The sequence below is a fragment of the Pristiophorus japonicus genome, chromosome 17 (assembly GCF_044704955.1).
Source record: "Pristiophorus japonicus isolate sPriJap1 chromosome 17, sPriJap1.hap1, whole genome shotgun sequence".
In the NCBI taxonomy this organism is placed as follows: Eukaryota; Metazoa; Chordata; class Chondrichthyes; family Pristiophoridae; genus Pristiophorus; species Pristiophorus japonicus.
Genome location: NC_091993.1, coordinates 26,995,359 through 27,011,430, shown reverse-complemented (window position 1 = coordinate 27,011,430; position 16,072 = coordinate 26,995,359). Strand labels below are relative to the sequence as shown.

General features: G+C 45.7%; 1 protein-coding gene across 1 annotated transcript in view; it reads right to left on the bottom strand.

The window, feature by feature from the left end:
• Nucleotides 1-16,072, bottom strand: part of itga11a (integrin, alpha 11a) — a 176,434-nt gene that overhangs the window by 140,411 nt on the left and 19,951 nt on the right. The window contains exon 2 of the mRNA XM_070858509.1: nt 13,329-13,440. Within this exon, the coding sequence (XP_070714610.1) occupies nt 13,329-13,440 (112 nt within the window). The remainder of the gene's footprint in view (nt 1-13,328; nt 13,441-16,072) is intronic.

The following is a 16,072-nucleotide window of genomic DNA, read 5'->3' as shown; positions in this document are numbered from 1 at the left end:
AAGTTGCCTCAATGGAGTTCTTTCTGGCATCATTCACGTGATGTTTGCTGGGACTGAAGTACAGCATTGATAGTTTCTGTGGCGAGGTCAATATAGGGGACGATCTTTGGTGAAAGTGGAAGAAGGCAGTTGAACTAAAAATAAATGTAAAAGAATAAAGTAAACAGTGCGCACTTCAACACAGTTAGCCAGTGGGTTGAAATACAGCAACAAGGGTTTCTGTTTGACCCCTGAGTTTATTACAGTTACCAAGTAAAAACACACACCTGATTGTCAGGAGTGAGACTTCACTGGTGGGAGCGATTTTTGACGTTAAGCTCGAGGCAGAATTCCAAAAACGTAGCAATGGCCATGCTTACCTCAGCAACAACTACTCCATACATTTATAGAGCGCCTTTAACATAGCGAAATATCCCAAAATGATTTGCAGTTGGAGTCAGACCTGGGCTGGGTTGAAGGTTGACGCGAGGTGGTTGAAAGCTAGTTTGAAGAGGTAGGTTTTAAGGAGGTTTGTGAAGATGGGGAGAGATGTAGTGAGGTGGAAGGGTTGAAGGAGAAAGTTCCAGAGTATGGGGGTAAGATGAAGGTTGTGGGTTCAAGTCGCTCTCCGGTGACTTGAGCACAAAAAATCTAAGCTGACACTACAGTGTAGTGCTGAGGGAGCGCTGCACTGTCGGAGGTGCTGTCTTTCGGATTAAATATTGAACGGAGGCCTCCATCTGCGCTCTCAGGTGGATGTAAAAGATCCCACGGCACTATTTCGAAGAAGAGCAGGGGAGTTATCCCCGGTGTCCTGGCCAATATTTATCCCTCAATCAACATAACAACAAAACAGATAATCTGGTCATTATCACATTATTCTTTGTGGGAGCTTGCTGTGTGCAAATTGGCTGTTGTGTTTCCTACATTACAACAGTGACTACACTTCAAAAGTACTTCATTGGTTGTAAAACGCTTTGAGAAGTCCGGTGGTCGTGAAAGACGTTGAGAATTTTACGGCACAGAAGGAGGCCATTCTCCCATCATGTCTGCACCAGCCGACAAAGAGCTATCCAGCCTAACCCCACTTTCCAGCTCTTAGTCCGGAGCCCTTTAGGTTCTGGCACATCAGGTGCATATCCAAGTACTTGCTAAATGCGATGAGGGTTTCTGTCTCTACCACCCTTTCAAGCACTGAGTTCCAGATGGCCGCAGGCTCTGCCATCAAGCGAAGGAAAGGAAGAATGCGTAGCTGGGTAACTTGCCGGTGTGAGGAGGGGAAAGAAAGAAAGAAGGGAAGAAAGAAAGCAAGCAAGAAAGAAAGAAGGAAGGAAGGAAGGAAGGTAGGATGGAAGGAAGGAAGGAAGGAAGGAAGGAAAGAAAGAAAGAAAGAAGGAAGGAAGGAAGGAAGGAAGGTAGGATGGAAGGAAGGAAGGAAGAAAAGAAAGAAAGAAAGAAAGAAAGAAAGAAAGAAAGAAAGAAAGAAAGAAAGAAAGAAAGAAAGAAAGAAAGAAAGAAAGAAAGAAAGAAAGAAAGAAAGAAAGAAAGAAAGGAAGGAGGGAAGGAAGGAAGACTTGCATTTATGTAGCACCTTTCAGACCTCAGGACATCCCAAAGTGCTTTACAGCCAATTGAAGAATATTGGTTTGCCTGGTATCAGATACCACGTCACTTCTGCTTTTGTCACCTACCATGATAGAGAATGACGACAACCTTTTGTGCTTTGGGGAGGAGCAGAGCCTGAGGAGAGGGAGCAGTAAGCAATGTTAGTGAGATTGGACCAAGAACGGGTTGGGAGCTGAACTGGGAGAAGATCAAGAGAAGAGGTGGAGAAAATAAGGGCTGGGGAGGAGATGGGGAGATGCTGTGCTGAGGTGGAGCCGCGAGTTGGATCGGGATGACAGAAGGGCTGTAGGAGGTGGAGGCAGCTGAGGGAATAACTTCAATGTTGGAGACAAAGAAATCCATGGGGACTTCACATCTGGCAAGGTTGGATGGGCAGGAGAGGGAGAAGAGGCAGATATGTTGTAGGGAGGCGGAGTTTGGAGTGACCTTGCATTCCAAGATGATCCTGGAGTATTAAATTAATATAGCTGCAGAGGGGGAGAGGTGATATTGTTCTAAGTGGTGGTGGCAGATTTGGGGAAGACCATCCTAACCAGGCATGTGTCACGTGCACTCAAGCCTCTGACCCTTGGATTTGAGGACCTATTCTTCAATGTGAGTCTTGACAGTGCATGTGGGCTGGTTATTCAACAGTGGGAGCATCACAGCGCTATCCACAAGGATAGCGCAGGACTATTAGGCCAGTTATAGCATGGCTACCAACTACCCCAACCGAGATCAGCACAGGCCAGGGTCAATCCTGGGACCTCAACAATAACAACAACTTGTATTTATATAGCGCCTTTAATATAGTGAAACGTCCCATGGCACTTCACAGGAGTATTATGAGATAAAAATTTGGCACCGAGCCACATAAGTAGAAATTAGCACAAGAGCTTATCCAAAGAGGTAGGTTTTAAGGAGCGTTTTGAAGGATGAAAGAGAGACGGAGAGGTTTAGGGAGGGAGTTCCAGAGCTTGGGGCCTAGGCAACAGAAGGCACGGCCACGAATGGTTGAGTGATTATAACTAGGGATGCTCAGGAGGGCAGAATTAGAGGAGCGCAGAGATCTTGGGGAGTTATGGGGCTGGAGAAGATTACAGAGATAGGGAGGGGCGAGGCCATGGAGGAGTTTGAAAATAAGGATGAGAATTTTAAAATCGAGGCATTGCTTGACCACTGGTCAATATGGCTTCAATTGAAGCAGGTGGGGGTGCTTGACGTGGTCATTTTGTCGACAGTTACTCTTCCTTCAAGAGTTGAAATGAAGTTCACCGGATTGAATGAAAACATTGGGAATGAGAACAAGCAGAATTTTAATGTTGTTCCTTTTGACCCGAAGGAAATTTGTTTGAGTTTCTCGGCACAAAATGCCCGATTGGGAAAGAAGTTACATTCTTTTATCCCACTGCTTCGCAACGTTAGATGGTGCCGGAAGACAAGTCGGAAATGGATTCCTTGGCGTACTCCTGGTGGGAATATTGCTAATGTAAAGGAACGTGTCTTGCGCTGTGTTTCGACTGGGACACACAACACAAACAAAAAGAATCACTTTCAAGGGTCAAATGTTTTAATTTAAAAAGAATTCTATTTCCCAATTAGAAAATCTCAAGCAAGAGGGGAGGCAAAAGAATAAAACTCGAGCTGACTGACCAAATTCCATCGCGATCGCATTGTCAGTCTCCTGGCTGTGGGCCCAGTACTGTTGGGGGGAAGTATCCAGGGGATTAAATTGCATTAACGGCTCATGGCATTCATCAGCCCTTGTTTAAAACAATAAACAGTCTGCTACCAAACTCAAGCCGAGCCTAATGATGGGAGACTTGGCGAGAGCTCGGAAAGCAACACTCTAACACTGGGCCCATTTCACCACTCACTACTCATCACCTCGCCACTGGTTAACCTCTAATGAGCAATCCAAACGTGGGTTTTCAATCCTTTTGCCAACTTCAAACAAAACACGGCAAATGAATCAGTGGTTCAAAGTCTTTTGTCTTTATTGGGTTTACTTAAAAGAGGGGAACCCCATTGTTTTGGAGTCAGAACAACAGCGACTTGCTGCAGTGCTTCTCAAAGAAAGAACTCTCGATATTTATGGAGCAGGCGACCACATCCTCAGGACATCCCAAAGTGCTCAACAACTGACCAATGAGAGTCGCTGTTGTATCAATTTTGGCCTCTTGAGCATCCCTGATTATAATCGCTCCACCATTGGTGGCTGTGTCTTCAGCTGTCTGGGCCCCAAGCTCTGGAATTTCCTCCATAAACCTCTCCGTCTCTCGTTCCTCCTTGAAGACGCTCCTTAAAATCTACCTCTTCCAGCAAGCTCTGTCCTAATTTCTCCTTATGTGGCTCGGTGTCAAATTTTGTTTGGTAACGCTCCTGTGAAGCGCCTTGGGACGGTTTACTGTGTTAAAGGCGCTGTAGAAATACAAGTTGTTGTTGTTATGTTGATAAATACAGCAGCCAATTTGTGCACAACAAGATTCCACAAACAGTAAATGAGGTGAATGGCTTGATTGGTTGGAAGAGTTGGCTGGTGGTTTGGACAGGAGAGCCTCTGACTCTTCTTCAAACATGGTGTCGTGTGGCCTTAACACCCACCTGAACAGGACATTGGTTTAACGTCGCGTCTGAAAGACCACTCCAGTCCGCAGAGCCCACAACCAGCCGACTCAGGAAAAAGGGCTACGGAGAAGGGGCGGGGGGAGTGGGACTGACTGAAGAGCTCGTGCAGAGAGCCGGCACGGGCTCTGTAGGATTTGGCCGGTGCCAACATCAGTGTGTGTATGGGCTGGAACGATTTTTGGACTTTTAAAATGGATACAGCTCGATGGGCCGAATGGCCTCCTTCTGTGCTGTAACCGTTTCTATGATTGTATGAATGCTACTAACTAAACCAGTGTGGGAAGTAAGATAAAGATTTCAGTGTGTTTTGTGTAGAGTGGGACGGAGAGCGGGGCATTATTCATGCTGGGATGTTCCCAATTCCTGGAATGTTGATATGTTGTCTGTTTACAAACGAGTGGTTAAAGCAAACCTCTGGTAAATATTGTTTCATAGAGTTGGTGCTCATTTAAAGTGGACAGAAAAGCTAAACACCATTTTATATTCGCCTTGAAATTACAAGGTGATATTTGTATATAATATTAATACGTTTGGAGGAAATTTCTTAGCACCCTATTTTAATGATGTATTTATTTATTTTATTCGTTTCTGGGATGTGGGTGTCGCTGGCAAGGCCGGCATTTATTGCCCATCCCTAATTGCCCCTTGAGAAGGTGGTGGTGAGCCGCCTTCTTGAACCACTGCAGTCCGTGTGGTGAAGGTGCTCCCACAGTGCTGTTAGGGAGGGAGTTCCAGGATTTTGACCCAGCAACGATGAAGGAACAGCCAATATATTTCCAAGTCAGGATGGAGGGGAACTTGCAGGTGATGGTGTTCCCATGTGCCTGCTACCCTTGTCCTCTAGATAGTATTTTAAATGGGATAATAATTCCTTTAAGATAGGGACAAAGGAATTTCATACAAAAGCTTTACACATTGTTATCAGCTGTGGCTCAGTGGGTAGCACTCTGAGTCAGAAGGTCGTGGGTTCAAGTTTCACTTCAAGTGTTTGTCTTAGCATATAATCTAGGCTGACACTTCAGTGCAGTACCGAGGGAGTGCTGCAGTGTCGGAGGTGCTGTCTTTTGAATGAGACATTAAACTGAGCCCCGCCTGTTCCGTTAGATCACTGGCACGATTTGAAAAGGAGCGGGGAGTTCTCCCAGTATCCTGGCCAGTTTTCCTCCCATTGATACAGCGTGTGGTGTAATTGGGTTGTATCTGTAGGCGAGTTGAATTTAAACAGGTGGCAACTTAAGGAGGAGGCACACCCGTTCTGCAGTGCGCTGCTGGCAGTATAACGTCCCCCTTCTTAAACAAAAACAGATTTGCCAAACTCTTTCTCAGGAAAAGAGAGAATGCGAAACTGCCAGTATGCCTTGGGGTTGCCTGCTACGTATCCCTTACACCAGTAGAGGCAGTGCAGCAACAATATTATTGGACCATTGCTATTTCAGGCTACGTTCTACGCGGTGTTATTTTGGGAAATTCACTACAGTGCTTATTATAACACACAGAATTCTTGGCTCTCTAGGACCATGTTATAACAAGGGTGGGGTGTAGCTGAAAAAAGACTGTGGACCTTGAATTAATGGGCTGGGAGAGCTGACCAGAACCTAAAACTATACAGTCGAAGAGTATTTTGTCTTTGCACAAAAGCGCAAAGAAAAGCATAGCTATCCTGAAAAGGAAAAAGTTCCAGTCGTAATTTTCGGGGCTCTGAGTCCTATTTTAACATCTGGAAATTAGAGTTTTAATGTTATTTTCTGTCCTCACACCTGATACTTGGGTCAGTATCTTCCTGAAATGATAACGAGAAAGCAGTATCGTTAAGTATTGTTGTAACGTATGCACCCATGCGTAGGCTCACAGGTTTGTAGAGCTGTTGCATTGTGAGTGGCTTAGCCAGTCACGTGATGTTCACAAGACTCAATAAAACCCCAGTCAGTTGGGTCTAGGTCATCCACGAGGTATGCAGTTATGAACCTAGTGAATGAACTGGTAATGTGTAGTGTGATTGTTACACCTTTGTTCATAAACCAACTAGTTCTTAATAGCAATGTGTTGCTATGAATTCTTAAGCAAAGAGCTCATGAAGCAAATACATTACACTAGTAATGGCAGCAGACACTCAATGTTCCCTTGCCCACCGGTGCCAGGGTGATGGTCGGGCACTACCAGGCCATTGTCCCATGCCCATCTTTTCAAACCAACTTTTGCAAGAAATATAAAGTCGCTGGCCTAATGTCACCTCTATTTGAAGACTTGAATTCATCACACAAGCTGTATTTAGTTCCATCCAAGCTGATCCTTCAGTGTAATACCGAGGGCGTGCTGCATCATCAGATGGGCTGTTGAACCAAAGGCCTATTCCTGACAGTTTTAGTGGACAGAAGATGCCACGACCATATCTGGAGAAGAGCAGGGAGTTCTCTCAGTGTCCAACATATATTAGCATGGATAGAGGATTGGCTAAATAACAGAGAACAGAGAGTCGGGATAAATGGTTCATTCTCTGGTTGGCAACCAGTAACTGGTGGAGTGCCACAGGGATCAGTGCTGGGACCTCTATAATCTATATTAACTACTTGGAAGAAGGGACTGAATGTAACGGAGCCAGGTTTGCTGATGCTACAAAAATAGGAGGAAAAGCAATGCGTGAGGAGGACACAAAAAATCTGCAAAAGGACATAGACAAGCTAAGTGAGTGGGCACGAATTTGGCAGATGGAGTATGATGTTGGAAAGTGTGACGTCATGCACTTTGGCAGAAAGAAAATCAAAGAGCAAGTTATTATTTAAATAGAGAAAGATTGCAAAGTGCCACAGTACAGTGGGACCTGGGGGTACTTGTGCATGAAACACAAAAGAATAGTATGCAGGTACAGCAAGTGATCAGGAAGGCCAATGGTATCTTGGCCTTTATTGCAAAGGGGATGGAGTATAAAAGCATGGAAGCCTTGCTACAGCTATACAAGGCCACACCTGGAATACTGCGAGCAGTTTTGATTTCCATATTTACGAAAGGATATATTTGCTTTGGAGGCAATTCAGAGAAGGTTCACAAGGTTGATTCTGGGGATGAGGAGGTTGACTTATGAGGAAAGGTTGGGTAGGTTGGGCCTCTACTCATTGGAATTCAGAAGAATGAGAAGTGATCTTATCGAAACATAAAAAATTATGAGGGAGCTTGACAAGGTGGATGCAGAGAGGATGTTCCCACTGATGGAGGAGACTAGAACTAGAGGGCATAATCTTAGAACAGAGATGAGAGAAATTTCTTTATTTCAGAGGTTTGTAAATCTGTGGAATTCACTGCCTCGGAGAGCTGTGGAAGCTGGGACATTGAATAAATTTAAGGCAAAAATAGACAGTTTCTTGAGTGATAAGGGGATAAGAGGTAATGGGGAGCGGGCAGGGAATGGAACTGAGTCCATGATCAGATCAGCCATGATCGTATTGAATGGCGGAGCAGGCTCAAGGGGCCGTATGTCATACTCCTGCTCCTGTTTCTTATGTTCTTATGTAACATTGCATCCTCAACTAACACCATCTAAAATGTATTAACTGGTCATTCATCCCACTGCTGTTTGTGGGATCGTGCTGTGTGTAAAATGGCTGCCGTGCACCCACATAGCTGCATAATGCAGTTCATTCTATGTGAAGGTGTTTCTGAGAGGCATGATAACTTTTCTATATCAGTGGAAGTTCTATTCTTTCTAGTCTCTCTTTTCCTTTGCAGATATTGCATGCAGTAGGAGCACGATGGTGTCCATGGGAGTAAAAATTAGAGAGAAAGAAGGAAAGTGCATTTATATAGCGCTTTTCATGACCACCGGATGTCTCAAATTGCTTTACAGCCAATTAAGTATTCTGGAGTGTAGTCACTGTTGTAATGTGGGAAACGCGGCAGCTAACTTGTGCACAGCAAGCTCCCACAGACAGATAATGACCAGATAATCTGTTTTTGTTACATTGATTGAGGGATAAATATTGGCCCCAGAACACTGGGGATAACTCCCCTGCTCTTCTTCACAATAGTGCCGTGGGGTCTTTTATGCCCACCTGAGAGAGCAGATAAAGGACAGTGCAAATAGTCACAATGATGACTTAAGTTTTGCTTTACTTTATTCATTCACAGGGGATGTGGGCGTCGCTGGCAAAGCCGGCATTTATTGCGCATCCTTCGTTGCCCTTGAGAAGGTAGAGGTGGGCTGCCTTCTTGAGCCGCAAGAGAACATAGAATGCTCTAGTCAAAAACAACCAAGAGCAGAGAAAAGGTTACCACAGAGAGGAGAGTGAATAATAACCTATTAATTATATAGAATTTGACCTGAAGAGATGCCCTTTTGGCATTTGTAGAATGAAAATAAAGGAAAGCTCGTAACCTACTTTCTGGCCTTAGATGTTACTAGTTTACAAAGTATTATATTACAGCAGTTATTGTACTGGGACTAATTGGTCAATTAGTTGCTACTAAGTGGGTTTCTTCAGCCGAATGTTCCTGCCCGTACTCCCTCTCTCTGACACTGGATTAATATTTGTCAGCCGTGGCTCAGTGGGCAGCGCTCTCGCCTCTGAGTCAGACTGTTGTGGGTTGGAGTTCTATTCCAGAGACTTGAGCACAGAATCCAGTCTGGCACTCCAGTGCAGTGTTGAGGGAGCGCTGCACTGTCAACGTTTCTGTCTGTCGGATGAGACATTAAACCGAGGCCCCACCTTACCTCTCAGGTGGCTGTAAAAGATCCCATGGCACTAGTCAAAGATTGGCTGGTGAGCTCTCTTAAATGTCCTGGCAAATATTTATCCCTCAACCAACATTATTAAAACAGATTATCTGGTCATTATCACATTGCTGTTTGTGGGACCTTGCTGTGCGCAAATTGGCTGCTCCAGTCCTATAATCATTGACTATAAAATGCCTTGGGATGTCCTGAGGTCAAAAAGGCGCTATATAAATGTAAATTCTTACTTTCCTTGTCTCTCACCCCATCACTACAGTTTCTGTCACTACAGGGAGGTTATGCTTGAACTGTATAAAACACTAGTTAGGCCACAGCTAGAGTACTACGTGCAGTTCTGGTCACCACATTACAGGAACGATGTGATTGCACAAGAGAGGGTACGGAGGAGATTTACGAGGATGTTGCCTGGACTGGAGAATTTTAGCTATGAGGAAAGATTTAATAGGCTATGTTTGTTTTCTTTGGAACAGGGAAGGCTGAGGGGAGACCTTATTGAGGTGTATAAAGTTATGAGGGGCCTAGAGTGGATAGGACGGACCTGTTTCCCTTAGCAGAGAGGTCAACAGCCAGGGGGCTTAGATTTAAAGTCATTGGTAGGAGGTTTAGAGGGGATTTGAGGGGAAATGTCTTCACCCAGAGGGTGGTGGGGGTCTGGAACTCACTGCCTGAAATCCTCACCATATTTAAAAAGTACCTGGATGTGCACTTGAAATGCCATAACCTACAGGGTTACAGACCAAGAGCTGAAAAATGGGATTAGGCTGGATGGATCATTGTTGGCCAGTGTGGACACATTGGCCTCCTTCCATGCTGTAAATTTCTATGGCCCCAACTTGGTGAAAGCCAAGGCCCGCCCAAAGGGCCACCAAGAGACCGGGCGGGACTTTGGCAGGAAGATTCCTTTAAAAGATCTACCAGTACCGCCCGGCAGCACAATACCGATTTACTCCCTAAATCTGGCCGCCAGCGGGTGAGAGCTCCCAATCTCGGCAGCAAATGCGATCCTCGCCAAAAGACATTAAACTGAGGGCCTGTCTGCTCTCTCAAGTGGACGTAAAAGATCCCAGGACACTATTTCAAAGAAGAGCAGGGAGTTATCCCCGGGGTCCTGGCCAATATTTATCCCTCACTCAACATCACAAGAACAGATTATCTGGTCATTATCACATTGCTGTCTGTGGGAGCTTGCTGTGCGCAAATTGGCTGCTGTGACTACACGCCAATCGATCTTTCTTTCTTTCTTTCTAAATATTTTTGTGACTCGTCCACAGGGAGTGAAACATTTCAATGGTATTAATTCCGGCTCAGTGCATCAACAGATGTTTTTCTTTGTTTTATTGGACAGCACCCAGCTCGGTGATAAAAGCGTTGAGACTCAGACAGCCGTCAGCGCTAAGGGATGACAGCGCTCGTATTATGAGCAGAGACCTGCAAAGTACCAAAGCAGAAGCGCTGGATTCCTCGTTATAGACCGAGCACTCGGGAAGGAATTTGCTTCCACACATCAGCCTGTTCAAGCAGCAGGTGCATTATTTCAAGGAAAAAATAAACTGGCCAACTAAATATATAGTATGATCCCTTTTATGGGTTCTACTGAATAAATGTAAATTACAGTAATAAAAGATTGAAACCAAAAGATTTAGGGGGCGAAATTGCCCTCCGCTCCAAACGGGGCGGATAATTCGAATAAAGCGAATATTCTTCGCCCGAATCCACGGGACGCAGAATAGAGGGGAATTGCCGTCTTTTGCTTCTCTAATTCGTAGCAGCGGTGTTTGGGGGCAGAAGTACTTCTGGAGCAGGTTCGGAAGGTGGGCGATGTCCTGAGCGCTGCACTGAGCATGTCAGCACAACGCTCATGACATCAGCACGACACGTTAGCTCACGACGTCCCTCCCCTTCACCTGTTTCTGTGCTACAAATCCTATGTAATTCTATACACTCAATGGCCTGCACTAAACTTGAATTATTATTCTTGCCCCTGATCACTATCCATGGAGGAAGTGCCAATCTCTCTTATATTAGCTCCAGACCAGGACAGTTGCTGCCAAGGAGCCAATCTTTCCATGCCAATCTGCTCCTGTAGACGCTCTAGCAATGCTGGCAGCAGTTTAGCAGCTGGTTAGTGAGGGCCCTGTTCAGGGATTAATCACACAGGAACTATAGGTAGTGGGGAGGACTCAAAAGATCAGCCTTCTAATTGAAAACCCAACACTTAGCCACTGGACCGATAACTCTGGGAGTCGGCCAAGAATCATTTTTAGTGCTTTAATTTATGGATTTTTTCCCCTCACGTAGTGATTCACCTCCTCTCAAGAGATGAAATAAATGTGGCCGAATCCATCACAGCGCAAACTGAGCAGGGTCTGTTGGAAGGATTAGGTTTGATGGGCCAAGTAGCCTATTCTCAATCCACAACTTTGTTGGATTCTTCTGTCAAGCACACCTGCCAAGAAAGCAGCTTCTGCATTTTGGCTAAGCCTCTCTGCAGTTAATCAGGAGCTGTTTATGACCGCACACATGCCTGACACAGCTAGGAGTTATTGTTCAATGTGGCTCATTGCCGAGTCCAACATCAGACCTGGAGAGCCCGTCCCGTCTTCATTACCAGAGGTCAGAGCAAGGAAAGAAAGACTTGAATTTATATAGCGCCTTTGACGACCACCAGACATCGCAAAGCGATTTACAGCCAATTTATTACTTTTGGAGTGTAGTCACTGTTGTAATGTGTGAAACGCGGCAGCCAATTTGCACACAGCAAGCTCCCACAAACAGCGATGTGATAATGACCAGATCATCTGTTTTTTTTGTGATGTTGATTGAGGGATAAATATTGGGCAGGGACACCGGGGATAACTCCCCTGCTCTTCTTCAAAATAGTGCCACTTGAGAGGGCAGACGTGGCCTTGGTTTAACGTCTCATCCAAAAGAAGGCAGCCCCGACAGTGCAGCACTCCCTCAGCACTGCACTGCGAGTGTCAGCCTAGATTTATGTGCTCAAGTCCCTGGAGTGGGACTTGAACCCACAACCTTCTGACTCAGAGGCGAGTGTGCTACCCTTTGACCAACGGCTGATTCAAACTGGGTTTACCTCATTATACTCATTATAGTTGAGGGATGTTAGTGTTGGAGTCGGGAGTCGGAACACTTTACATTTCAGGGACACAGTGGCTACGTGCTCCAAGCTAAGAGATACCTCCCCTGCCAAAGTTGAAAGTTTGGTCCAGCATGTTTAGATGTGAGGCAAAGTTCCCTCCACCCTGCCCTGACAAGATCCTTCAACCTCAGAAGCATAGCTCCCCCACTGCAGCAGTGTGACATGTTTCCATTTCCCTCAACAACCATCATGTGGCCTAAGAACAGGAGTTGGCCCCTCAAGCCTGCTCCACCATTCAATAAGACCACGGCTGATCTACCTCAACTCCACTTTCCCACCTTACCCTCTTCAAAAAACAATCCACAGTTTTTTACTTGAGCACAGTGAAAGAGGACTGAGGGGGCTCGACGGGGTAGATGCGGAGAGGATGCTTCCCTCGTGGGGGAACCTAGAACTAGGGGGCGTAGTTTCAGAAATGGGGTCGCCCATTCAGAACTGAGATGAGGAGGAATTTCTTCTCTCAGAGGGTCGTAAATCTGTGGAATTCTCTGCCCCAGAGAGCTGTGGAGGCCAAGGAAACTAAGGGAATAAGGGGTTATGGGGAGCGGGCGGGGAAGTGGACCTGAATCCATGATCGGATCAGCCCTGATCTTACTGAATGGCGGAGCAGGCTCGAGAGGCCAAATGGCCTACTCCTGCTCCTATTTCTTATGTTCTTATGTTCTAGGACATTAGTGGGCAAAGGGCTGGGCACTGGTCTGTTGAAGAAGCTGGGCTCAAAGCTGTGTTCACTTCTCTGCAAATGCCAATTTAGTGCAGAATCAGGGCGGTATTTGCTTCCAGTCCGTGGATTAAGAGGGCCTCTGTTACACGTAGAAATCGCCCGAGCGTGATTTGAACCCAGTTTCCGGGGGTGAAAGACCAGTGTGTGCCCCTTTGCGCGCCCAGTAAAATCTTTCACTGTGCACAAGCGAGAAGCCGTCGATTGTTTTTGGCGGAGGAATTATTTTTGGACGATATTTCAGAACGGGCATCTCAGACACAGAAACAAATGGGGTTTTTTTGCCGCTGGAAGGAAGTGAGTGCTGAATCGGCCCGTCATCGTCGGAGAGCAAGTACGAGCGACTCGCGACCTGCCAAGGGCACTGAAGGGCAACGTTTCTGCATCAATTCCAGTTCGCTCACAGCTCAAAGGTTCAACTGTCAACCCGCCTAACTTGGCACTTCACTCCCAATCGCTGGTATTCCCTGTTCTCCAGACACCTCATCATAGACATCAGGGTTGACTGCTCTTACCATTTCTGTCCGTTTGCTTCATGCTGCTGCACTGTGTATCCAAACTGTGCTTCTGCTGACCCCCTGATGATTTTTGGCCACTTGGTGTCGATGTTAAATGAGTCACAAGGAACTGTTGGATGCAAGAAGCAGAATATTAGTATTCACCATCTTCCGCATGACCAGTTCTTAATCGCTCCCGAAAATAGTTCGCAAGTATGAGAATTAGGCATGCTATTTCCTGCCAAGTTTAAAACAGGACAAGGGGCAGGATACAAGTAAGGTGCGGAGGTGGGACACTGGCTGGGCACAGGGTGAGTTCCTGGCTGGGAACGGGTTGGAATACTGTCTGGGCACAGAGTGAGTTCCTGTCTGGGCACAGAGTGAGTTCCTGGCTGGGCACAGGGTGAGTTATTGGCTGGGCACAGGTTGGGATACTAGCTTGAGTTCTGAGAATTTTTTTGCTGCTACGAAAATACATTGAATTTATGGCCTCAATAACCTGAAACACAGATGTCCATGGGAAAAATGGACTCGAAAAATTGGACGGGTAGAAATCCCAATGCAAACTGAACACAATAATTCACTTACAGCTATTCCCAGAGTTAAATAAATAATTTCGAAAAATGAGCGATGGTTTTATGAATGAATGATTCCCATCGAAAGAACAGAGCATCTGAGGTTATGTTTCACTAATGCTGCCCCTCCGAGCAAGCTGACTCTTGTGACACTTACAAGAAAGAGCAAAACCATTGAGATTACAATTTCTAACAGTAAGCAGTCTCAAACTAGAGCTCAGGGAGGCCATCACTGTCCCATCTTATCTACTTGCTGCCCCTCGGTGACATGGGGCCAGCTTCCAGACCTGCACTGATACCCAACTCCCACTGCCTGTACTGTCACCTTGGATCTCCGATATCCAGTCTTGGATAAGCTTCCGTTTCCGCCAGCTAAACATTGGGAAGGCTGAAGCCATCATCTTCACGGATCGTCACAAACTCCGTAGCCTCGCCATCGATTCCATTCCCCTCAACAGCCATTGTCCCATAGGAACAGAGGGTGAACTGGACTGTCCGCAATCTCGGTGCCTGGGAGCTTGCTGTGCGCAAATTATCAGCTGCGTTTCCCACATTACAACAGTGACTACACTCCAAAAGTGCTTCATTGGCTGTAAAGTGCTTTGAGACGTCTGGTGATTGTGAACGGTGCTATATAAATGCAAGTCTTTCTTTCTTTCTTTATGCCCTTGCTAAACCTCTTCACCTCTCTCTCCTCCTTTAAGACCCTCATAAAACCCACCACTTTGACCAAGCTTTTGGTCACCCTTCCTAATATCTCCTTCTTTGCTCAACCTCCATTTTCTGTCTCTTTGAAGATGTTTTTCTACCTCAATAGCAGTATATAACTTCAAGTTGTCGTCGTAATTAATATTTGCTTTAATATTAATAATTAATCTGTTGGGGAAACCGCTTGTTAGGATCAGGATGGGAGTGTGTGTTCTCAGTGTATGTAGACGGGTATATAACAGGCATCATATAGCGTGTCCACTCCAGGAGTGTTCGTGGTTATAATGAACTCAAAGTTAGACCCAGGTTCATTCCAGCCCGGATTGATGAGGTGAAAATGTCCCTCTCTCTTTATTGCCTGTAAAATGCCTCCATTAAATGAGTTTGGCCATGGGTCCACAGCCAGAATTGCCCTAAGATCAGCATTACTGTGTTGAAGCCATTAAGCAAGCAAACTCACTTAGGGGGAAAAAAAGACTTGCATCTATATAGCGCCGTTCATGACCTCAGGACGTCCCAAAGTGCTTTACAGTCAACTAACTACTTTTTGGAAGTGTAGTCACTGTTATAGTGGAATCGCGGCAGCCAATTTGTGCACAGCAAGTTCCCACATACAACAATGTGATAATGACCAGATAATCTGTTTTAGTGATGTTGGTTGAGGATAAATATTGGCCAGGACAGCAAGAAGAACTCTTCTGCTCTTTACAAAATAGTGCCCTGGGATATTTTGTGTCCAGCAGAAAGAGAGCTGACAGGTTTAACATTTCATCTGAAAGACAGCAACTCAGATAATGCAGCACTCCCTCAGTACTGCACTGGAGTGCCAGCCTAGATTTTGTGCTCAAATCCCTGGAGTGGGACTTGAATCCTTAACCTTCTGACTCAGAGGCGAGAGTGCTACCCACTGAGCCACGGTTGATACCTGTGGGGTTTTACCAGGCATTAAATTGTGGGCGGTTGATATCAAAACTAGATGTCATTAGTTCAGAAAGCAGGCCCTTCACCAGTACTCTCATCTATCGTTAAATAATTGAACACAAAAATCATTGAATTCATAATGAACCAATGTACTTTTTAGAGTGTTGGATTAATCAGGGGCTCCCTCACACTCCTGTTACATAGTTTTTCTTTGGAACAGAGGAGGCTGAGGGGAGACCTTACTGAGGTGTATAAACTTATGAGGGGCCTAGATAGAGTGGATAGGAAAGACCTATTTCCCTTAGCAGAGGGGTCAACGACCAGGGGGCATAGATTTAAAGTAATTAGTAGGAGGTTTAAAGAGGATTTGAGGGGACTTTTTTTCACACAGAGGGTGATGGGCATCTGGAACTCACTGCCTGAAAGGGTGGTAGAGGCAGAAACCTTCACCACATTTAAAAAGTACCTGGATGTGCACTTGAAGTGCCATAACCTACAGGGCTACGACCAAGAGCTAGAAAGTGGGATTAGGCTGGGTAGCTCTTTGTCGGCCGGCGC